This window comes from Charadrius vociferus, unplaced genomic scaffold, assembly GCF_000708025.1.
Source record: "Charadrius vociferus isolate BGI_N301 unplaced genomic scaffold, ASM70802v2 scaffold429, whole genome shotgun sequence".
NCBI lineage: Eukaryota > Metazoa > Chordata > Aves > Charadriiformes > Charadriidae > Charadrius > Charadrius vociferus.
Window position 1 is genome coordinate 220,214 of NW_009650250.1, and position 25,515 is coordinate 245,728.

General features: G+C 35.8%; 1 protein-coding gene across 1 annotated transcript in view; it reads left to right on the plus strand.

Annotated features, from left to right (window-relative positions):
• The first annotated feature begins 1,122 nt into the window (after positions 1 to 1,122).
• CCSER2 (coiled-coil serine-rich protein 2) overlaps positions 1,123 to 25,515 on the plus strand; it is a 54,113-nt gene continuing 29,720 nt past the window's right edge. Inside the window, exons 1-5 of the mRNA XM_009893027.1 lie at positions 1,123 to 2,591; positions 3,522 to 3,724; positions 20,246 to 20,336; positions 23,561 to 23,723; positions 24,388 to 24,583. Of these exons, the coding sequence (XP_009891329.1) occupies positions 1,157 to 2,591; positions 3,522 to 3,724; positions 20,246 to 20,336; positions 23,561 to 23,723; positions 24,388 to 24,583 (2,088 nt within the window). The 5' untranslated portion in view covers positions 1,123 to 1,156. The remainder of the gene's footprint in view (positions 2,592 to 3,521; positions 3,725 to 20,245; positions 20,337 to 23,560; positions 23,724 to 24,387; positions 24,584 to 25,515) is intronic.

Consider the following 25,515-nt stretch of genomic DNA (forward strand, 5'->3'; position numbering starts at 1 on the left):
AGGCATATTTAGTTGTCCAAATAATAGGGTGGGTATGTAGATAAGTGTGGAAGAAACAAAAAGCGGCATATCAAAGCAAGGAAATTGGAATTCTCAAGGCAAAAAATTTTTGAGGCAAAGATGTCTGTAAAGCAGATATGGCTTTATAAACTAAGTGTGATTATAAAATTGACAAAATGATATGACTGTAACTTGAGATATAACAAAACTTCATTAGAGACTGTAGTGGAGTCTCTGCATTCCAAATCAGCTGGATGGGAGTGAAATTCGAGATACAAGGGAATGTATGGATATTATAATTATGGTTTTTATCTTATACTCTTGTAGTGAGGGTTATGTGTTCACGTATGACTGCACAGAAGTAAAACTTTTGGATTCGCTTACTAACACTGACCTTATGCAACTGTTGCCCTGTACCTCAAGTCTTGTGCACAAACAAGAAGATGACCAAAATAGGCTGCAGTTTCCATACAAAGAGGAAAAAATGGCTGGGAATGTTCATCTTGAATTGGGGGATATTGATAAGATATGGAAAAAAAATAAAAAATGCTGTGGTGAAGGTGGATGATGAGTGATTATTTGGTATCTGATAACATGGATGTTGGTGAAACTGAAAAAAATGATTTCCCAAAAATTAGCTTGTAGTCGGATTTTACATTATAGTTCTTAAAGTTTTACATTGCTGACCACAGGTTTGTGCTGTGTTCTCTTTGTTGGATTTTTTTAAATAGGGAGTTGTAAATGTGTAATTTAACAATTATAACACAGTTGAAAAATTCAGTTTGCTGATCAAATAAGGTAAATGGAAAAAAAAAAAACAACCCAAACCGACATTCCAACCCCTTTTTAAGCTTATTTTATAGATTTCAAAAGGAAGAAGAAAAAGGCAGTTTAGATGAAGAGCAAAAGTGGGGGGAGGGAGGTGCGACCTGAATAACATATTACTGCCAAGTAGCTGCTAGTGACAGGGATTTCTGTGGAGTTCACAAAATTTGTATGGGTTACTGTGTATCACCATGTTAAGCACAGAAATGTAGTAAACAGATGAAAATGAATATAAAATTACGTTGTTTAATGTGTGGTTGATTCAGGTCTAATTTTTTTTTCTTTTCCTTAGATTCAAGCACCCTTTAAGGACCAATGTGCCCAACAGCTCATGGAAGAAAAAAATCAAATCAGGACATCCTTGGTTTCCAGGCTACCGAAATATGGAACGAAAACTTTAGGAAGTGTTTTGCAACCTGTGCCAAATGGGACGGCTGTTAGTTTAGCAGGGAATAATGGTGGCAAAAACTTTGGCAAGCACAATGGCACTGTTCGCATGTCTTCCTTTTCTTTCAACTGGAAAAAATCAAATAAATATCAAATTCATGATCAAAACGAGAGACAGACCAACTCTAAACATAACAGTAATGAAAAACTAATTGATTCTGAGAAGTATTCTCATTCTCAAGGAGCATTGGGTAATGATGTGCTCAGGGTGGGTTTGAACAATACTGCTTCAGTTGCATCAAAAGCAGCAAAGCAAACCAATATGTTTGTATCTTCTACTGAGGAATTAAACCCAAAGTCTTTGCCTGGACTCTCTAGTTCAGCAAAATTTGCCAAAGGTACCCTGTCAGGAAGGACCTCGTACTCTGGACTCAATGCTCCAAAGTCACATCTAAATGGATTTTATGGAAATAGGCCCATGGTAGGTTTGCAGAGGCCTAGAGCTAATTCTAGTGCCACAAGGACAAGTTCAGGAGAAAGTCTGGCTCAATCTACAGACAATAGCACAGCTTTTTCCTCTGAAAAAATGGTAAGGTCACAAAGTTTTTCACATTCCATTCAGAATTCTTTCCTTCCCACTGCATCTTTAACAAGGTCACATTCCTTTAATAAAGCTGTGGATCTTACAAGGCCTTATCATAGTCAAAATCTAGCTGCCAGGACACCTCAGAGATCGACCTTGTTGTCAAGAAATGCACGTCAGTTGGATGTACCCAATGGAAATGAACCTATGAAGTATGGATTTACCAGGACCTACTCTGGTATGTCGACACCTTCAAAGAAGCCCCCAGTGTCAAATGGATCTGGGTCAGCACCTTCTTTTGGGTACAGATTAAGTCGGCCTTCTCTGCTGAAGCCTACCAGCCAGCGATTTGCTGGGAATGTCGTTGTGGATGGCAGCAAAAGTACAACTCCTGACACATGCACTGTGGACAACTCTGAAATTTCAGCAAATATTACAAGAGCAATTGAGAAAAACAGTATTAGAGAGAGCAACGCTCAAAGAACAGGATCTGATGAGGGCCTGCATGAAAGTATGGGAAAACATGGGTCAAAAGTCATGTGTATGAGTGACGATGGAGATGAAATATCGATATCTTCTTTGTCATCTTCTGAAAAAAATGATTTGAGTGAAGACTTCAGTGATGATTTCATAGACATAGAAGACCCAAACAGAACTATACAAATACAGCAAAAGGAGAAAAGCCTTCAGGAATTAGAGCACAGGAGCATAACATCCATCGAGCCGTTCACTTCTCTCAAGGAAAGTGGAGGATCTTGCTGTAATGCTGATGACTGGCTTGATCTAAATGTGTCTGGTAAATACTTCATGTTCTGTTTGAAATTCTAGGTACAAAATGAAGATGCTGTAACTGTAATTAAGTTGGTTTATATAATTGCCTGTTGCTTGTGAATTGTTTCAGAATGGAACTTGGCTCTATGCTGGCCCACTTATTTTTCTTACAGTGCTTTTCCTTCATGATAGTTTTCTTTCCCAAGCATGTCTTTGAAGAGCTCTTTTTCTTCAGGATAAGAATGAATGATACCTTGTTTAACCACGCTTGTGGTATGGTTGTGGGATTCCTCATGTCCTTGCTTTGCTATTCATTTCTCTGGACTGGTGGTCTTTTAAGAAAATTTCTCACACCCCACACACCCCCCCCTCTGTAGGCATAGAACAGCTGTAACTGCTTCTGTGTAGTGGGAGTAAGTGTAGGGTATGTAATTAAATCAGTTAAATTATAAATAGGAATGTCACTTTTGGGCACAGGCTGGTTTTTTGTTTTTCCAGATGCATGCTATAATAATTATTTAAAAATCTGTGGAAGAGACAGAAGATGTTTAAAAGCCACATTATTCAAGTCTCTCATGGGCTTCTCATAATGCACATTTGTTTTGAGAGAAGTTGCAGTTGAAAGTTTGGATCCAAAGGAGCTACTTTTGGACCCACCTTCTAATGTGTTAAAAAGATACAGAATTCTAGAAAATAGCTTTCATGATGGCTGAATTAGTGCAGTGTGAAAGGCTAGCAAAGATGTAGTTTGGAAGGATACTTAGTTGCAGCAACCAAACCAGCTTGAGCTTTTTTCCCCCTCTAGGCTGAGTGAAAAATACTGTAGAATGTTTTCAGATATTTCTGTAACAGCACAGTTTCAGAAAAGTTAATGCATCAATAATACGCACCTTAACTTTTATTTTTGTAATGGTGGGTTGGTTTTGGAATCTTAACTATTCCTGTTTTCTTTAAGCAGTGGATGACAACAGTGAAAGCACAAAGCATACTGCCGAGAACGTGATTTCTCCAGAGGTGAATTACAGAGCTGGGTCCTCTTTTGAGCTTTCTCCATCTGACAGCTCTGATGGCACGTATATGTGGGATGAAGAAGGGTTGGAACCTATTGGAAGTGTTCATCCATGTGGAAGTTATGAGTCGTCAGAAATGAACAGCATAGTATGTATTTATATGCATAACTTTCATAATTGTAGTATGTTGAGTTTATTGCTTTTTAAGTGCATTTTTAAAACAGAATTAATTTATTTTTTACTTCATAATTTTTTCCTCTTTCCTCTGTAGTTGATAGCTTTTTGAAACTAATTGTTTAGGAACTCCTGTTTCTGGACAGGTAACCTTAATTAGGCTGTTTACATACTTTTTTTTTTCTCCCCCTTATTCTCAAGTTAACACAGAACAGGTCCTTCCTTACACAATCTCCTGGTAGTGCTCATAAAGAATAAAGGAATTAAATTTCTGTAAATGATAGGTTAAATGTCTCCTACCAATCTCTAAACTTAGGCAATAGCTATTTCTTACTTTTTCACTCCTATCTCACTTCTTTCATGGTCTTGTTTCTATACTGTATACGTATAGGACCACTTTGAACTGAAGTTTATTTTGATTTCTCAGTTTGTTCAAGCACAGAATCTTTACAGTAGATACCTGATTTCACCTCACTGTAGCGGGACTCTATGTCTCAAATGCAATACATAAGATGCATAACAACCTTCTTCTTTTTGCTAAACGTAACTAATTTGCAAGAAAGATCTTTCAGTCTAAAGAATGGATGGAGAGTTGTTGCAGTGCTGTGACCTTCCGGCGGAGGTCAGGGAGCCACCTTTGTGATTTTGGTGGGTGTGAGGAAAACTCTATCTGTCCTTCATCTCTTTGTGACACACACTCAAGACTTTGATTTTTAATTTTAGTTGGGTTGTCTGCTGTAGCCAAAGAGCAGAACAGCAGAGATTTCTCCTGAAAATTGGGCATAGCTGTGTCATTATATTTTTATGTGTAACTGCATACAAGTTCCTAATATATTTTCATCTGCTTGTGGTATTGTTTGCTTTCTGTCTTAAATTATGTTGTTGGCATGTAGTGCTTAAGAGTCCAGAAATGGTTATTAACTTTTTGTGGGAATTATGGCCAGCTTGGAAAAGCAGCTCGAGACTTTTCCAGTATGAGCTTTGTAGCTTTATTGGTGTTTATAGTGGACAAAAACATTTAATGTAGGTCACTACAAAAACAAACAACCTTTTCCCCAGACACATGCATGCACATGCTAGGAAAAAAGGGAAGTTTTTAAACTTTGTCTTTGGTAAATTTTAAATATAGATATTTTTGCATACAGTGTAATTTATCAAACAAGTCAAATACATTACTTGCCTATGCTTTTGGACTATGTATCTAGGTTTTTGATACATGTGACCTCCATGCATTAATTTGTGCATGTGTATGAATTGATAGTCAATCAATGTTCTGAATGACTGAAGCTGTTATAAGCCTTTTGGAGCAGAGGTAAATTAGCTTTTGATTTTTTTGTTCACAATTTTGGTTTATTTCTTCCTTTATTGGAAGTAAATAGCTTTCAGTGAGGGCTTAAAAATGGAAGAATGAACTAACTAGGTGTTGAGGAAGTGGAAAAAGGCAGAGGTTGCAAGACTTACACATGACTTTCTAGATTCAACAGTGTTTTCCACCCATTTTGATTTTTATCCTTTTAGTGCTGTTCCAGAATTACAGTGCTTACTGTAGTGTAAATCTCTATCTTAAATGAGAGAAACATCAATAATACATCTTTGACTTTTACAAGGCAGAAATGTATTTTCAGTCAGCTTGGTTTTTGAGGGGAAACTGTAGCTGTGGAATGTTGGCTGAGTTGCCTTTAGTGTTGGGTTTTTATTTGTTGTTTTTTCCTCTGTGCCGCTTGTTTTTGATAGAAAGCGTGATATATTTGATTTCTTTAGCCTAAGGATTAAACGTTGTTTTTAATCTGAAGATGCAAAAGAATTTCTGAAACAGTTTTACATTATTTCTGAAGAATTATGTTCTTGGGTAGGTTAATGTAAGCTTTTGTTCCATGTTTTTCCTCTTCTCTGCAGACAGTGAATATAAAGACAGGTTAAAAAAATAGAACTGAAGGCTTTGAGAATAATTATTGTGATTAGTCAGCACATCAGATGTTTTGATTGCTGGGAGATATGTGATCAAATTATGCAGTTTCTGTCCTCTAGTGTGGTGAGGGTAGAAGCAGTTAATGTCTGTGTGTCAAAATCCAGTTGATAAGAGTCAGACTTAAGAATTTTGAGTGCTTAAGCTAATGCCAGCCTGACTGCCCCTTGGAATTAATATTCCCAGGGAAGTCTCCAAAGCAGCTATCTGGTTCTGGAGTTTCTGTGGCAGCAGGCTGGGGTGAGTAGAAGCAATGTGGCTGAATAACAATTCAGGTAATTAGATGGTGAGTAATTGGTAGTGCAAAATTCACCCTTTTTTTTTATTTCCATCCCGCTTTTGTATTGTTAGTCTTTTAAGCTGTATCATCCTTAGTGTCAACAAATATTAAATGCTTTTCCTAAAGTTTTCTGTAGATGGCAGCGCAGCCCTTATTGAGTAATCCTAGATTAGAAGTGTTTTGACCATCTTTGAAAAGGCATCTTTTGCAGAGGTGATTTTTAACTAGACTTCTGGAATGGTAACCAGAATGGGAAGACAGTGGAAGGAGCTTGCTGGCTACTCAATCTTTTTGTTCCTTTTTTGGGAGAAGAAAAGCAGATATCTTTGCTATTCTCAGTAAAACTTGGTTTTAAGGACATGGAGGGGGGGCAGGGGTGAAGTAAATTTGGCTTTTTAGGACAGTACTTTTGCTCTTAATTAATTGAGCCAACAGGTATGGAGAAAATGTGCAATCCATTGCTGGAGGTGTAAAAGCTATACAAATCTAAATAACCCCTCGTAAGACTATACTTACACCGAAGTAGGATGTGTGGTTTTTTGAGACCTTGTCAGGATGAAAATGTTTTTACTCTCTAAATTTGTAACAGAAAATAACGTATTCCACTATCCCTACTTTTGCTTCATTTCCAGTTTTGAAAGCTTAACACTGGTTAATGTCCTAAGAGTTGAATTCATTTCAAATTTTTAGGCATTTATTTCATTGGTATTCCTTATACTCCTTTCAACAACTGGTCTTTGCTGCTGAGCACCAAATCACTGATGCTCTTTCTGCTCAGTTCTGTGTGAGAAGATTGATGCTTAGCAATGTGGTTGTGATGGCTCTGTAAATTAGCAACATAAACAATATCTGTATGTAGGTATTCTCACTTAATATTTAGCTGTACTGTTTGCTCATGTCCTGTGTTTCAGCTACCTAGTTTAACACCGAGTTGCTTTACTGTTTCACTGTAGAAAGCTGCTCAACAATGTGGGGTACAACTTGTGCTGTGTTTTGTGTTGGTTTTTTTTTGTTTGTTTGGCTTGTTCTTTCGTTTTGTTTTGTGGTTGGTTGGTGTGTTGTTAACACAGGCTTTCATCAATTCTATTGCTAGCTAACTTTGGGTCAGGGACCAAGTTAGGGGTTATAATTAAAATGACTTTCCTTTTCACTGCCACTGAGTGAGTAGTGATAAATGAAGCCTAGATTACAATTGTTTAAAAATAAAGAAGCCTTGCAAACAAAATTAAGAGTTAGATTACAGAAAAAAGGGAGGGTGGGGGGAGAAAAAAACAACAAATGTTAATGTGGGTCTACACATTTGCTGTGTCTCTAGGTTTGAATTGTGCTTATGATTGTAATATAACTGTCTTCATTAAACAAAAAAACTTTACAATTTACAGAGCCAAGCTGAAACCAGGATTTTCAAGAGGTTTTAGTTCCTGTAGATGAATTCTGTTTCATTGGAGGGGCAGACTGTATTAGTATGCTGCTTGCTTGTGCCTATTCAATTAGCAGCTGAGAGGGTTAGCATTCCCTCAGTAGAAGACTGGTAGTTACGCATCTGAAGGGCAGAATGTCTGATTTCTATGATGATCTTTGAAATAGCTGCTTAGGACTTAAGTAATTTTACTTCAGAGTACAGGAAATGCAATTATTTTTTTCTCCTGTTCCTTGGAGTGAGAATTTGGACTATAGCCTAGTAGATCAACCTTGCTACATTTTAGCTTTCATGAGGTTTTTGTCTGGAAATACTGCTCAACGTACATGTAAGCAGTGCAGCCTAAAACATGGATCCTAACTGGAGTCTCATTGCTCCTTTGCTTAACTGATTATGAAGCACTCTTTTGCTGTAGCAAGGTTTGAGCTGTTCTGTTTTCTCCTGTCCATTGTATGAAAGTAGACACATGAGAAACATAAGCTTTATTATGTGTTTGTTCAGTGAAGCTTTGAATGCTTTTGGAAAGTCAAAGTTCTTATTTACATTAAGAATAGGATAGATAATACAGTTATTGTGTGTATTGCTCTGAGGTATGTGCTCTTTTTTTTTTTAAAGATGCTACAATATTCTAGTGTGTAGTAGTCTGGAAGAAGTAAAAATTCAAACTGAAAATCCTCCACTAACTTTGGCTTCTTTAATACTCTGTAGAGAATAATTTGTTGTGGTGTTTGGTTGTATGTTGTTGTTTGTTTTGTTTTTTTTTACTTTTAAAGCAATTTCATTCGTTGTTTTTGTTTTTTTTACTTTTAAAGCAATTTCATTTTGGCAAATAGGTGTAGACAGGAAACTTTTATTAGTGTTCTTTGTAGTATCAGGTCATATCAAGACCCTGTGTCAGAAAAAGACAGAACTTCAGTAACAATATGAGTGTTTGCTGTATGATATTTTTTACTGAAATAAATAAAGCCAGTATTTTGGGTATATACATAGTGAGCATCAATGTAATTATAAGGATATGGGATTATGGAATAATAATTGAAATCTGGCTTGAAGAGACAGGTAGGTCTTAGCTGCTTTGCTGAGAGTTTAATTGCTCTTGGTATGAAATCTGGATCTCATTGAAATGAATCTGTTTTGTCTTTTGTTGACATGTGGCCAGAATTTTAGCTGGAAAGTGAAATAATTGCATTTTTGTTGTCTTCCTAGGTAATTTCTGAAGTCTCATGAGATTTTTTTGTTTGTTTGTTTTGTTATATTTTTTCCCTTGTGACTGAAGCTGGGGAAAAGACAATTTTGAATTAGTTTCTGAGACTGGACAGAATGCTTCCTGGTTCAAGAGGCATAGGTACTCATAGTGAAGTATGCTAAAATATGCTCTGCTTCTTAGAGAAAGAGAAAATAAGCTTGCTGAAATAGCATTGTTTAGTTCAATCACTAATTACTTACAGCCATTTAGTTATTTACAAGTAATTTAGTGTTAATTACCTTAATTTTTTTAATAATTCACTTCTCAAAATGACTTTACAGTGAGCTTTAAATTGCCAGTTTGATTTCTCAAATGAGTAATTTATTATGTGCATTCAGACTTGTAATGTGTGCACTTCTAATACATTTGTTTCTGTAGAGTGAAGTGTTCTATGTATTGTCTTCCACCTATCTTCTTTCTTTAGGTGTACATTCTCTCCTGCAGGTTAATGCCAAAGCCATAGTTGTTCTTCTATGAGAAGCTGGGCTTTTTAAATTTTGGACTGTTTTGTTACAGCTGTAATAAAGGTACAAGTGCAAGTAAGCTTAAGATAATGAAAGTCTTCTGAAGCTTCAGAGCTTAACTCTTACAGCAATGGGAGGTAGTGAGAAACTGAATTACTTAATAAAATGGTGTTTCTGTCTGTGTCTTGTGTGATGTACATGTCCCTGCTGTCAAATATTATTGAGGTTATATGACTATATTGCAGTGCACAAACCTCTTGTGATGTTGGTTTGAGAGGCATGACATTTTGTGAACAAGCTTTTATGGCAAATTACCTTTTTTCCTTTGGGATGGGAAAGCATATATGTCTTTGAGAGCTGCTTGATTCAGAACTGACACAGTAAATCTTCTCATGCTGTTTTGGCTGGTAAAATCAAGTAAGCCAACTTCACTTGTACTCCTGTGTTTCATTTGTGGTAGCTGTTAATAGTAGCTTTGAATTTTTATGGTGGAGAGAGAGCAGCAGCTGATGTGGTATTGTGTGAGTTATGAGTATAAATACTGGTAGAAATGAGCACTTTTATTTTATAAGCTCGTAAGTGACTTCTGCATGAGTTGGTAACTGCATATCAAGTGTTACATTTTAATGTGAGCTTATAGCTCTTCCTTTTCATTTTTTCTCTTTATTCTACCAAGTAGCATAACTTTTCAATAATAGAAGAACTTCAGAATTACTCTAGTTGACTTCATCTAACTGTATTGCTGAATTTTTAAGTCTCACATGTTGTTTTCCATATTGCTAGGGAATCTTCAAAAGACAGTAAGCAGGTAACATGTGCCCAAAGAGAACAGTAGTAGTAGTCTCAAAGTTTTCAAAGTTAAGAGTGTAAACAAGAAAAGCAATTTTAAAAAATGTATAACAAACTGAGACATACATCTAACCCATCTAACTGCGTTTCTGAATATTTACAGATAACTTGATTAAAACCACCTAGATTGGCACAAGTTTCCTTTTACTTTTCCTTATTACCTATAATTGTATCCTAATATGTTATAGGAACATTGATGTCAAATCTTTCTCCAAATTAATTATTTGCTGTTGTGAAGCATCAGAAATTTAGGGGAGGGGCAGTGCCTTTATGTATGTTGGGGTAAAGTGTTTTTGTAGTACATACAGTTTTGGTCTTTCTGGATAAAATGTGTACACCCGATTTCAGTCTTACTGTCCCTATAGTTCTACATATGGGATGCACTTCAACTTGTTTTCTTTTCAAGAACACTTAACGTTGCATTCAGGGCATATTGATACCAACTGCAATCTGATATCACCTTATAACTCTAATTGTCATCCTCCTTGAGACTGGAAATTTAACAAAGCGCCATTTTTCTACATATGAGGTAGTCCTGAGTAAACAGCATTTCAGTGGGTTTGTGTTCTTGGTTCACACTGTTGAAAAGCATCAGGATGATGTAGTGAGAATATGCTTTTGCAGCAGTGCAAGTAAGTGACAGGATGCTTCCTATGTTGTTAGCAGTTCATTTAGAGGTTGGACAAAATAGAATTACTCAAAAATAGCTAGGATATATTTGAGGATTGTTTTGGTTTTTTTAATTAGAAACAAGTATATTAAGCTGACTGTATAAGAATAGAATACGTTAATGCTGTGTAACAAGTAATATTCAGATCATGCCAAAAATCTAGCTAGGGTATAATTAAAACTTTCTACACAGTGGAAACTTAATTGATTTCCTGGTAGCAGCCCTGCCCATAGTGTTCCTCTGAATTTTGAGTTTGTTTTGGTTCCTTTCTCAGCTGGGAGTTATTTGAAGCCTCCCTATTTTCCTTTAAGCTGAACCTCACACTATTAATACAAGTTTAAGTCAGTGGAGTAAGAATTGTTGACAATTATTTTTGTCAGTTAAGAGTATCTGTAGCAATTACATACTGCTTTACAGTGTAAAATGCTCCATTATTTGTAGGCAAGCTGTAACTGTGGACTTCCAATATCAGTAGACTTTTCTGAAAACAGGCTGGAAGCAATGAGTAGAAGGGATTGCTTTTCCTCAGCCTCTGCTACTTCTCTGTTATTATTTATGCTTACTGCTCATGGCTTTCTATTATTGTGCTCTATAGTAAATCAGAAACTTTCTACTTAAAAGCATCTGCCTATTAAAAAAAAAATAAAACATTCTTAAGTTTTGCTGGAATTCTGTAGGAAGATAAGCAGAATGTTTCCCCTCTGTTCAGTTGTTTTGTTTTTTTTTTGTAGGTTCATTACCAGAGGCTAGATGGCAGTCGAGGAATGCTTTTTGTGGCTGTGGGATTTAACTTGGGCTGCGTGTTTACAAAGTGCTGTTGCTTATGAGCTGGTGATGTCTTAACAGAATGGTTAATATTTCTGGTTTTCTTCCTCTCCCTTCATCATGCTATTGAATTTCAAATTTCTTACACAGAAGCATAGCTGCTTCTTAAGATATAGTGGGTAATAACATAATAATTATTTCTATCTACTTGCAATAAACCTAATTAGAATGTACAATGCCTTTCTAAAAATATTTTCAAGAATAATACGTCTTTACTTAAGCCTTTTAGAGCTAATAGTTAAACATAAAATATCTTGGATTTTCAGAACAAAGTTCTGGTTGCATTTGTTGTCACGGCAACCTTCCTTTGCAAAGCACAAACAAAATGATGAAATACTTATTTGAATGTTGAGCTAATTATCCTTAATATGACTTGCAATGTAAAGCTTTTAAAATAGCTCCCTTCCTATCCTGTTTTTGGTATCCCTCAGAATTCTGTCCTTTCTTTTCCCTGTGTGGTCTTCTCTGTTCTTGCGCTGTTATTTGCAGTGGGGCTTTTCTCTACAGCCCTATAGTAGATATGTGCCTTCCTCGATGCCCACTGTCTTCTCCAAGTGAAAGAGGTCTTTTTCTTCTGTCTCCATTTTCTGCCCTCACTTAACAGTTCTGTTCAGTTCTTATTTAATGTTGTCTTTTTGGAGACTTGTATTGAATTCCTGTTTCTTAATTTATCTCTCTCTGGGGTGTTGTCAAATGCTGAAAATAACATTGAAAAAGGCCCTGGAGGTGTCTGTCTTCTCTACTGTCAGCCTTGGATCGTATTTGACTGACTTTTGCAGTTATCCTTTAGCTGCCCTCCAGATGACTGATGTACCCAGTCTGTTCAGTGTTTGTTTTTAAAACCTACTTCCTTTTTTTCATTCTTCAAGTACCTGAAATGATACTTTTTAAATTTCTGTATTACCCTCAAACTCTTCACTTGAGTTGTTTGGACAGATTTTTCCTTAGTTCTCTCCCTTTACTCATGCTTATCTTCTGCTTGTTGAACTCTTTTGGGGTCTCTTTTCCTCCTTTTTTTCCATTCAATACCTTTTTATAATGGAAAATCCAAAATCTTTAATTTTTAGCATCTCACCAGAAGAGATGCAGCATATGCAACTGTATAGAAAACAAATGTCGAAAGTCTGTGGAATTTAATGCGTCTAAAGCTGCTAGTTTTTCTGAGCATAAAGCACATACCTGGATTTTACTTGCAAAAGAATCTTTGAAATAAAAAACAGTGCTGCTCTTACGGACTTTGACGCTACAGAGACACTGATAACTTTCAGATGCCAAATAGTAGAGTTTCTTCTCATTTCAGATATTAAAGCATAGAGAATCCTATAAACAGTATATTGTTGTTCTTCCAAAATTATGCCAAGTCACTGCAATGATCCCTATTTTCACTCAGGTGAATGAACTTGTGTAGACACTAAAAGGCATTCTGTTTTGAAAGTACAACCACATGTTGATTGTAGTGTTCAAATGTCATACCAGCCACATCCAGCTGGGAGATTGTAACAACTGCAGAGACTGGACTACTAATGAAAAAGTAGTAGTACATTTCATCTGGGATACACTCTGATGCCTTAATGCTTTTTTTCATGTTAACTGCAGATCATACAAAGAGAATCAATATGAATAACTAACGGTTTAAAAGAGTGTTCTCTATGTTAATGTAAAATTTCTTTGTAGGTATTTCTGTCATACTGGCAGGATTATTGATGGATTTTTTTAATGTAAAAATATTTGGATACACTGTATGTATGAAAATGAAATGTAATCTAAGAAAAGCTCTTGTATTATAGTTAAAAGAAGTCTGGTGTATGTTTTTATGTATGAGAAAAAGATAGCTTTTCATATTTTCCATTGATGCTTTTTGTCAACAAGAATTCAAATTGTGGAGGAATGATTGCAAAGGCTTTAGTTCTCCTTCTCCGTTTAGGTTTTTGGAGTATTTGCCCTTCTGTTGCATCGCAGCTACATGTTCTAGTTTAGACAAAACACAAGTATATAGAGCAGGTTCAGTCTAAGCATAGGCATTTTTTTCATGTTTTAAGGAGACATACCTGGGTTTCTCCTCACAAAACTAGTTTGAAAGCTGTCTATTATTCTGTGACGTTCTTCTATTGTCCAGAACTAGCATCCTATGAATTAAGTTCTATTTGATGTTTTTGTAATCTTCATGCTCTTTTTAATGCTTTTTTCCTAGTAAATCTTGGAAGCTTGATATCTTCCTATTCAGCCCCATCTTTGCTGCTTCTTATAGCAATAGGTCTTTACTATGCACTTGGGTTGCTGAGATGTTTGTCAACGCTGTATCATGATGCTTTTCTAAACTTCAGAAATTATAAAGGAGAAGAAGGTTTGCTTACTCTGTAATTCTTAAGCCTGTTGGACTTCAGGGAACTTTTGACAAAAGGTACAGCGTCTGTTCAGCATCTTATCAATGTTTTTTTTTGAATAACACTATCTAAAAAAAGAGCTTTGCCTTTTTGTTGTTAAGTCGTAGGATGGGAGAAATTCTGAATCTGAGTGTGTTGCAATAAAAAAATACAACTAGTGGTAGAACATACTTCCATAGTCCTGTTCTAAAGGGTCCTCTTGTGCATTAGAAGGGTGTGTTGGATTATCCTTTGGTACAAGGATTGTTCTGTCCTTTTGATGCTGCAAACATGAAGACTCCCACTGCTGGATGAATCAACTGAATAACTGGCTTGAAACTCTCAGGTACTTCTTAGAGCCTTAACTATTGGACCAGAAATTGAGCTTCCTATCCTGGCGTCAACCCCTACATCCTCTGTTGTTTCGGGAGGCTTTTTTTTTAATATTCCTCCCAAGAGAACTTACTTTGATTAGTCTTTTCTCCTGTGTGGTATTAGACCAAATCAGTATTGCTGAATTTGTAGTAATATATTCATTGCCATAGCATCAGATTCATGTTAAACACAGTATCGTGGTTTCATTGTCATGCTAAATTAGACACCAAAGATTTTATTTAAATAGGATCTCTTCGGTAGTAGAAAAAGAATGAAGGTGACATCTGACCACAATGTTTGACTTTTTCCCTTTTTTTTGGGTGTGGAATGTCACAAGGACATGTCCGTTTTAAATGATTTAGTGACTTCGATAATTGCTTTTCTAAGTTTACAGAGAAGTATGTTGTAGTGGAGAGATGCTAGTTTTTCTAAGACTTAGTTTTTTTCATGTAAAATTGTATTTTAAAATGCTTGTCTCATAGTAATTATCCAAAAGACATATAAAAATAATTTGGGTATCTTGGAGTTTCTGGTAGAATTCTATTCAGAGGACATTTTATTTATGCTTTTTAAAATTATTTTTAAGATGGTTTAAATGTTATTCTTAAGCAATTCTTAAATTGCTCTGATATGTTACTTAGTTTCTCAGTAGCTTCCAAGTTTGTTATCTGTGCCCACATTTGGCCGAAACTAGGATCTCAATTTCAGAGAAGTCAGAGAAATTTAAATGTCAAGCTTTCTTCTTCCAGTATGTGTCCATGAGATCTTTTCAGTGAAAAAACTGAAATAAGTTTCATGTGGACAAATACTTTGCTTCATCATTTAACAGTTTCTGAGAAACTGTTTACTCTCTTACTGAAAACCTGAAATCAACCTGAGGGTAGACATAGGAAAGTTGAGCCTAAAATTTGGCCATAAAGACTAACAACGTTCAAAGTAAGTAAAACACCTTTGACTAATGGAAGTCATAAATTAACCTTGATTTCATAGTGGTCATTAGAGTGCTGATCTCTTCTCCCTGGTATCCAGTAACAGGATGCACCAGGGGAGGTTCAGACTGGACACTAGGAAGCATTTCTTTACCGAGGGGGTAGTCAAACACTGGCACAGGCTTCCTAGAGAGGTGGTGGGTGCCCTGAGCCTGTCAGTGTTTAAGAGGCATTTGGACAATGCCCTTAATGATGTGCTTTAACTTTTGGTCAGGCTTGAGTTGGCCAGGCAGTTGGACTAGATGGTCATTGTTAGGTCCCTGCCAACTGAAATAGTCTGTTCTGATAATTTCTCTAATATGTCTTCATCAGAAGAAATACAGCATAGTGCTGTAAGAGTAACTACAAGTCTGAAGTCTGATTCTAACCTACTGATGATATGTTTTTACAGAGAGATTAAAGTATAACTAAATAATGGAATGTGCTGTAACGTGCTGTCATTCAGCAGTGACCTGTAATTACTGCTGTGTTCTTTAAGTAAACAGCTTTGGAAATAGATACTGGAAATAGCCAAGCGGTTTTAACAGTAAAGTTTTTACTAAATTTCCTTTTCAGATAAAGCTTCTATAAATGCATTCTCAGGAACCTGGGAAAGTATTATGTGAATACTAACATCAAAACTAGGCATGCCAGAAAGGTGTTTATATCCTGATGCTGTAGATGACATACAGTCTTTTGCTGCCAAACTTTGAGCTCGTAGGCGTGTTTTCTAAAGTTTCATTTTTCACCCCAAAGTTGTGGTATCTGTCCTTTAAGATTTGTTACTTGAAACTTTTAAGGAGTTTTAATCCTTTGTATTAAATTATCTACATGCATTGCTCATATGGTCTTTTTTGAGCAAGAAAGTAAAAGATCAAAGGAACCGCACATATAGGCTTAAAAAAAATAATGTAGAGCAAATCAAACTGAAGAAACTTGTATATGTATTTGGTTTAAGTAATCACTATGGAATACTTAAAGTTCATGTGAGCTTTTACTTCCACTTTCCACTGAATTCAGAAGTGTATGATTATTGTTGGAAGCAAGACCTAACCTACTAAATGAGTAACAAAAATAATTAGTTATTTTTCTTTTAGTAGTCTACTTTCTAAAGAGAATAAATGAATGAAGTCTAAAATCTTGAATTGTGGAAAAAGGTAAAACATGGCTACTAATATTCACCAACAGCTCCTGACTACCTCGGTGCAATTGCTTTCCAAGCAAGATAGCATACCTTGGCATGGGTACTGAATTGGTAGTGTGAGCTCAGGCTCTTCACAGTTCTCTGAACACTCTCCAAAATGATTTGGTTGAGAGTTGCTTATCTGGAATTGCTTTTTATTTCTGTGCTAACCCCAATGCCCAACCTCCTCTTCATTTTCTTTTTTTTTTCTTTAACTCCAGTATAATATACATTGTGTTATAAGCTTTCACTGGTCCACATCTTTGCATTTTAATACGGAGGAAACTTAGACCTCTATCCTTCTAATTTTCGCACTTTGTGATTTATTTTGATTTGCATTATATACTTAGCGCAAGAAATGGGAAAGCTGAGAATCTGGCCTCTTGCCTAGGTCTAACTGTTAAGCTAAATTGAACTTAAGTTGCTGGACAGAAAAATAGCCAGCTTCAGTAGAAGCTTATGATGTATGTAGCATGACGAATTTTTAGATACCGATCTTTTTCAAAAGTATGTTTTGCTACTCCAGTACATTATGATGGGCATGAATTTGTACTGAACTTCAGACTTGTCGGCTTCAGCAGAAGTAGCTGCTCTATAGAGCCCCAATTGTCAAAGCATTGGTCTTAAGAACTTAATAGCATTGTCTCTTGAAAGAAATTATGAACTCTATGCATCCATCAAATTAGGCAAAAAACCCAACCTGTTGTAGGTGAGCTATTAGTGTGTCCTTGATTAACCTTTGGTAAGACAGCACCTGAGGGCAATTGCTGCAAAAAGAATTTGTAGAACATTGAAGTAAACTTGGTAAATGTGGTGTAATCATTTGCCAGCCTTACCCTTGGCTCTGTTTTTAGTCTTTTCCCATATCCTTATGCAATATGAGTGTTCCCTGCTGTTGGGGTTCTTAACTTACTCAGTTCTTACACCAGTAGTCATAGATCATCTTTTTCTCACCTAATGCTTTTTCTGTTCTATTGCATTAAGAGAAGAAAGCACTATTGGCTGTGTTCAGTTGAAACCTTTCTGGAGGCAGAGCCCGACGACAGCATAGTAGTTTGACTTGGGATTTCACAGTCCCAAACTTAATCTCTTTCTAGGTTGGACTGTCTTGAAAATCTAGTGCTAAATCAGCCTTGTGAAGTTACATGCTCCTTTTAATATGCATTATTCTTTTCAACTATACAAATAAAAAAGGTTTCTTCTCTTACTATAACTTTTAATAATTGCTGAAACACATAGTATTCTGTAGGGTTATAGTTGATGCATCTTTGAAGAGTTTTCATTTCCTGTTCTTGTTGAGTTTGTTGCCCAGAATCTTTTTGTGATGATAACTTCTGTTAAGTATACATTATTAACAATGTTACTGCCATGTACTGCATAATGAACCAAGGTAAGAGTAACAATGGAGGTCTGTAAATACAGGTTCTATATGCACTAGTGTGTTGACGAAACCTGCACTTTATCTTACAGGTATTTCAAGATGACTTGCTGACAGGGACTTTCATATTGTGTTTCCCAAGTAGATAGCACTGGGAAATACTCAAAGTGAATTCACATGGCCCAGCTATTACAAAGACTTCTTATTCACAGTCGTGTTACCTACCATGGAGTTGCCTCAGCATGGTGCAGGAATGTATAATTAGGGAAACATAATGAAATGTGCTGTTGACAGAAGTGTTTGGCGTCTCAAATGCTGACCTTCTCTGACATCATTAGACTTCTGAAGTTCTGACACAAAGATCGTCAAGTGGCTTATCTAGGTTCATTAGTTAGCACTCTGTACTGTTTTTATATTGTGCTTTTAAAAATGTTTTTGCACAGCAGTGACAAACGTTTTTCAAATTTCTTATGTATTTGTGGCCACTGTAATTTATTTGTCCTGCTCATTAAGTTTCTAGCAGTAGAAGAAAATAATGCTTGTTTATACTAATTTGGAAGATCAAAGCATGGCACAGAAACAATTTATCAACGAACAAACCAAAGCTGGTTTTCAAACACGCCTACATTTTGCAGAATTGTTTAAAAAATACATGTTAGTGAAAAATCTTCTCGTTCCTGGAAAAATGTAAATTAGTGGAAACAAAAAGCAGTAAATACATACAGGCAGTTTGTTCCTCCAAAGTGTTAAATCTACTTTTCCTCTAAATAGCTTCCATCTCTCTGTGCAGCTTTTCCATAGGTGGTTTTATTATTATTTACAATGCCCTGATATGTATGTTTTTCTATTTTTTTCTGTAAATACTTAGAATACTATATGTAAACAAAATAATTCAACAAAGACTTGTAAATATAACAGAAACAGGTTGTTCTGTCTCAAGTATTCAATCTTACCTATACGTTGCTCATGTTGTAGAAAGCGCATGTTAAACATTCTATGCTTGTACAGGGGAAGTCATTTATTCACTTAGGAGGGCAAGTATGACATGAAAAGAGTAAATGTTCTGTGTCACAAAAAAAATCTTAAAATGTTCTTAACTCTTTCCACCATTTGTAATAAAATACAGAAGTCTTGTGAACACTGTAGGAAGATTGCTGAAGAACAGTTGGAGCAGCAATTTAGATAAATGCCTAGTAATGTTCTTCCTTTTCGCCTATACCTCTCTGACAAAGCAAATCTAATAAACGGTAGCCAGCAAAGGAATAGGTTTTCAAATGAATATTGTTTAGCAGTGTATTGATAATCTGTATGCAAGTATTAGGTTAAGTATTTAAGTATTTAACTTCACCCGGTGAGAAATAATTAGTAAAACACTTACTTAATACTTGGTAAATTTTTCAGTATTGAACCCATGACCCATCTTTAGGTGTAGCTGTTAAACCTAAGAAAAATCGGCATTTCTGTTTTAAGAAAAGAGACGGATGTGAAGTGCCAGTGTCTGATGGTGGGCCTTAAAGCTATGGCTTTTATTTGTGGGATATGGAAAACAGAGCTCAAGAGTTAGAGCTGTATAACCATTAACAGTTTCTTTAGACCTACTTTGTGTTATGATTACTTGGTATTAATAAGTTTAGCTTTCTTTGAATAATGAAGTAAAACAGAGTCTGGGTTCTCTGATCAAGTACTGCACTTTGTTGCCTGATGGGGCTTTTCAGTAGGGTGGTGCTAGCAGCATCTGCCTGCTCGGTAAGCTTTCAGGAATTCTTCAGCCTTGACCTCTTGAGTTTTTCCTACTGTTGGTATTCTTAAAGGAAGAGGGGTCAGTTCCTGTCTTTTTAACACTGAGTTGACTTGCCCACACTACAGTCCTTTTTCTTTAGTATACCTGACTGACTATATATAATATCTATAATTCTATTTAGTACTAAGGCTTTACTATGTTTTTTTTGTACTATTAGTACACCCCTATAACGTGACAGTTTTAGTCACTCTAGAAACAGCTTTATATGAACCATAGTCTTAAAGACAAGAGGCAGCAGAGCTTAATGCTGATAATAGTACATTTTAAGTTTTGTTGGTCCAAAAAGTCAAGAGAACATACATTCCCCCCTCTTCCTTTCAAGGATATTACAATGGCATGATATGAGAGCTAAAATCAGGTGATTTAACATCTTCTCTTCAAAAAGCTGTTTTGAATTCTTAGTGAGGAAAGTAATTTAGTTTTAAAATGCTTCCAATTGGGAAAAAGGCAGGATATTAATGAATAGAAAAATCTTTGGAGTATTCCATAGACATCAGGCAGAAAAATGTTTTGATCTATCTTTGTTTCATCTAGCACTGTGATTGTATAGACGGTCCCAAGTAAGGCTCTAAAGAGAGGAGGCTTCTGATACATTTGCACTGTACACATATGCAATGTTAACAAAGCTTTGAAGTTAACATTTCATGTCTGTAGGGTAAAAGAAATAAAAGGCAAAGCAGCTATATCTCACATTTTCTTTCTTGCAGGATATCTTGAATAATCTTGATTCATGTGATCTTGAAGATGATGATCTCATGCTTGATGTGGACCTGCCTGAGGACCCGCCTCATGACAAAGGTTAGTAAATTAGCCAAGCAATGTTGTTGTGAAACTGCGTTATGGGCTCAAGAGACTTTTGAGTTATGTTGTTCTGACTTCTGCTTTAATAAGCCAATGCACTCTTCAGATTGCTTTTTCTTTAATTAAAAGCTCTTTCTTTTCTGAAATGTAGAAAGTGTGATATTTCTGTTCCCCCCAAATACAATTCTTGCGCTTGAAGAATTCTAAAGTTAGACATTTACTGCCTTTTATAAAAATATAACTGTGTTGCATGCTGTTCCTTTAAATTATTTTAGTAGAATAAATTTCAAACTTTTAAGTTAGTCCTTCAGTCTTATGCAGCAGCTATATTTGAAAATGTTGAAACAGCATTTTTTCAGCTTTGGTGAATGATAATGTAATTAGTTTTGAGATAATTATTTGTATTCTTCTACATAATGACAATATCTCCTAATACATTTTACACAATTTAGGGTAACAGAAGCCTTAAGATTGAAGATGTATTTTTTTCAAGGTGTCTTTTATGCATTCTTGTTTTCAGTGAGGATGCTGGCAAACTTTTCACAGGGAGGATAGTGGTCCCTAGATGCCTCTAAAATAATACAAATCCAGACTAAAATGAACTAGGTAAGGTGAATTACTGCCACGCTTTCTCAAATCCTGGCCTGGAAAAGTTTGAGGCACTTGCTTTTGGTCGTTCCGGACTTATTCATAGGAATTTTCACTGTCATGTGAATATGGGTATTAGTTTTACCTCCAAGTTCAGTGGAGGCTAATGTTATCTTCATATGAACAGACATGTTGAGTGTGGAGTGCTGTAATGCCCTACTCTGTACAAACAGGCACTGAAAGGAAAAAGGTTTTCCTCATTTTGGGTACTGGTCAGCTGCCTGTTGAAGTTTGAGGAAATTCAGGTTTTTTTGAGAGTACCTTTGAATTCTTTGGGTGAAAGCTCATGTGTGTATGTTAGCTATGAAGCCATATTAATAGTAAATAAATAGTCTTCCACCTACCACAATGGTGGCACATCATGTTTTACCAGTGTGCACATATGAAGTACAGTACTCAATCTTTAAATCTCGGAAACAGTTTTCCGAAGTACTGGTGTGAAAGGTGCTTATTGACAGCAGTGCTAGTATTCAGCCTTTCAGCCCAGATAGGTGTACAATTTTTATTCTTTATTTCTTGTTTTAAATTTTCCGGAACGGATAACAATCCAAGCCTAGGGGATATTCTTTCAATAAGGGTAATTCTAATTCTGTTGGGAAAAACTAAGACGCAATTTTAAAGGCTAGATCAATTTCTCATAAGTTTCATTGTTTATAAAACATGCACTGCATCTGCATCAGTAATTCTGTTTCAAATTACTAATTTAAAAACTGTTACAAATACATGCATCTTAAAGGTGAATGTTTGCCATGAAACCATAAAAAGTTAATGCTTGCCAATTTTTATTTCACTGCTTTCTTAATTGCATCAATATAATAAACTTATTCTACTCCCACTTCTGCAGCTAAGTATCAATAATATTTGTGTAGCTGGAATATGTTGTGTTACTGTGACAATCTGCTGTATAAGCTGCTGATTCAGGAAGAGAAACTTACTGTTTGAGATCAATATTAGCTAATTAGTATTATTTTTGGCATTTTTTAAAAGTTGGGTTTCTATATAAAATTAACGTGGCATAAACTGGATATCTCTGCTATAATTGCTTCTTATCTTGAAATCACTGCATTTTTAGCAAAGAGGATCTGAAAAGAAAAATTCCAAAGTCACCTTCAGGCTGTCCCTTATGTAAACGTGACCACCTGAAAAAGCAAAATTTGTTTGTTGTTAATATCTGTGTCTTTACTCAGTGTCTCAATTTCATTTTCCAAAGCTGAAAATCATAATAATAAAATCACTTATAAAGTTATTGAGGGGTTATTTTGAATAGACCCACTTGAATTTTCATGTGTTACAAGCTGTAGAAGCATGCATCTAAAGGGAAATAAATGTTCTGTTACTTAGGGTGAACAAGTATATTTTCTTACCTAATTTTCTGGGTATTGAACTAGATGATTAAAACTGAATTCTAGATATGAGTACTTGTTATAATAATATTTAACAGCACTTTTTGCCAACACTTTTTTTGTAATTATGTGACTTCACTGACGTCAGCCTCTTAAGACTTTCCAGGTCTACAGAAACTCCCCTTGTTTCACTTTGGAGTCTGGGATGCCGCTTGGACGCTATTTATAGAAACAGTTCTAGCTCAACAAGTATGCAGTGAGTGAGGATGGCAGTTTTAAATCACAGGGTAAAACTGGGCTCACTTCCCAACAACACGCAGGCTGGGAACTAAGCAGGAAGGAAGGCCTGTTTATGAGCGTCTTATGCGCAACTATGTCCGAGTAGGCAGCCGAGTAAAACAATGTTCTCTTGTGTGGAGATATTCTCCTAGCAAAGGACTGACAATGTGAGGAAAAAAGCTCCTTGGGTAAGTGAAGGAGAAAGCGCGATGGCAGAATAGCAGTTTAGGACTTTCTTTGCTGTGTCTGACTGCACGGATAGCAGTTGTTTTGGCTTTGTTTCTAGTGGTTTACAAGTTGTTGCCAAATATAGCTTTTGTTCCCTTAAGAAGTTTGTGGAATCTGCTTTGCTTCGCAGAAGTTAGTGTTTTAAAGAGATGATTTTGTTTGCTTGTTTGAAATCATGCTTGTTGTCCTGGTAAATAAAGATTAAATGTCTTTCAAGCTTAAAAACAAACAAGATGAATAGGATGAGATGTAGATGTATTTTAAGTAATGGAACTCCTCTGTTTTGGAACGAAGTACTGGCCTTTTCTTAAAATGTCTCCTTTCTGTGTTTGTGTGTTGTTTGAACTTTTTTAAAGGCCTGAAGATGCTGTCAGTAAGAAAGACAGGAAAGTGTTACTCTGGGATTTTTTTCTTCCCCATAGCTGTACCTTCTCCAAATGGTTTTCTACTTAAACTGGAAATACAGTTAAGGCTGAATTCCGTAGTTTATGCTACAGGTTACCTTTATTCGTGTAACAAGTTTATATGCTAGTAAAAATGTGACATCATAACAGAAGCCTGCTTGACATTTCCAAAATGCATATTTTTTTTGGATCAGTTTAAAAAGAATAACCCCCCACATATTTTACTCTGCATCTATTGCCAGCGCAGAGTAAATATTTTATTTACAAGGTCTTAGGAACAAATTTTATAATTTTTTTTTTAACTCTATGCTCTCTGTAGAGGAATGTGAAAATATGAGCCGTTATGATAGACAAGACAGAAATGCTAGGCAACATCAGGAAGGATTCTGGAAAAGAGCACCACAACAGCGATGGAATACCCAGGATCACTATCATCTTGGCAATACTGATCACTATATCCATGGTAAAAATGATTTGAACAGGTAAAGGACTTGTCTCTTTCCTCCCAAAGAGTTAAAATACTGTGATGAGAAATCTCTTTCAGTACTGAAGAGTCTCAAGTGATACTGAGTACAAGATGCTTTCAGAGTAGTTGTATGTCTACAATTAGCACGTCTGGGTGGGAGCATCACTGAGATTTATAAGAATTTCTTTCCAAAACTTTTGTTTGTCATGGTTGTTAATCCAAATATTTGTTACTTGTGTTTGTATGATATAAAAGCTTGACTAAATTACCATGTGTTCCACAGAAGAACATTACACTGTCTTATTATTTGCATGTTGTAAGTTTGGACAGCTTTTTACTTACTAATTTGTTTTTTAAATTAAAAGTAATCCTAAAGTTCTTAAAGGCTAGCTTGAATGACAGAGTTTATAGAAATCCTGATGAGCAAACTGATTTTAGGGTACTGTAGATGTCAGTCTGCGAGAGATTTATGCAGGTGGGAAGGAAAGCCCAGCACTTAAGTGAAATATCATTGACATTTTCTGATTTATTTCTTTTCTGCGATATGTCACAGTATGTGAATACAGCCCTTGTTAACACCTTCTTTTTTACTAAATGCTCTCTAGCTCTGGTTTGTCATCACTGTGGTGTTTTATTTTTTGTTGTTGTTTTGTTTTTTTGGGACTTTTTTCATTTTTTAGGGGATCGAGCTACCTAGAATCTCCTATTGGTCACTTTGAAAGCTATGGAGCACCAAATTTTTACCAGGCTCCTAGACAGCTGGTGGGCTTACCGGAGAATACTGTGATGCTTGATGAAATGACCCTTCGGCACATGGTTCAGGACTGCACAGCTGTAAAAACTCAGTTACTGAAACTGAAGAGGTTATTGCACCAGGTGAGCTGTTTAAATGGAACAAAAGCAGTAAAGTATATTGGAGACTGAGCATAGATGGGCTAGTGTTCTGTTTGGCTTTATTAGGCTATTGTCATTCCCTTTATACAGTGAATTACAGTGTTCAAGCAAGTGTGCACTTTTTATTGCTATTTAAAATAGTACTTTTCCTGCTTTTTTTTCAGCACTTTACTGACTGCAAAAAATATTAAATATTGTTACTCTGCTTCTCTGAGGAAATAATGCTAAATTAAAAAAACACCAGTGGATAGGAAGACAAGGTTATATTTAATAAAATCCAAAAAAGCTAGGAGTAAAAAAATTAAGAAATATTAAAATCTATCCCATTGATCGAACTTGCATTCAGCAAGTCAATGTTAATAGCTTTTTCTTAAGGCTTTGTTTTCCTCATTCTTTTCATATTTTCTGTGTGTTTTGACAAGAAGCTTAGCAAATCCTCCTGGGTTATCTCTGTTGGACATGCTCAAATTTGACCTTTCTAGTGTATGAAATGACTGAATTTTCCTAAAGCTCTTAAGGAGCTTTTTAATTTCACCTCAAAACTTGGCAAACTGTGGGAGTTGGTAAACTGCTGGATGACTGGGCAGAAGTATGGCACTTCAGGTAAAAAAATTCCTTTGCTACCTTAAAAGCAAACAACAAAAAAACAAAGTCCATGAGATTTTCTTTGGAGCCATATACAGATGAGCATTGAAAATAATGTTCTCTTTAATACTAGATTTACTGCTGTTCTTTGCTAACAGGACAATGTGGTGGAAATAAGTTTGTGCTCTAAAGTAAGACATGAAAGCAAAACACAGCAAAACAAAAAGCAAATCAACCTTGAGGCTAATTCAAGGGTATGAGTGTGCCTGTTAGAAATGTGAGCGTTTGCTTCCCATGGTAACTCAAAATACTGGAGATGTTTTTCCACT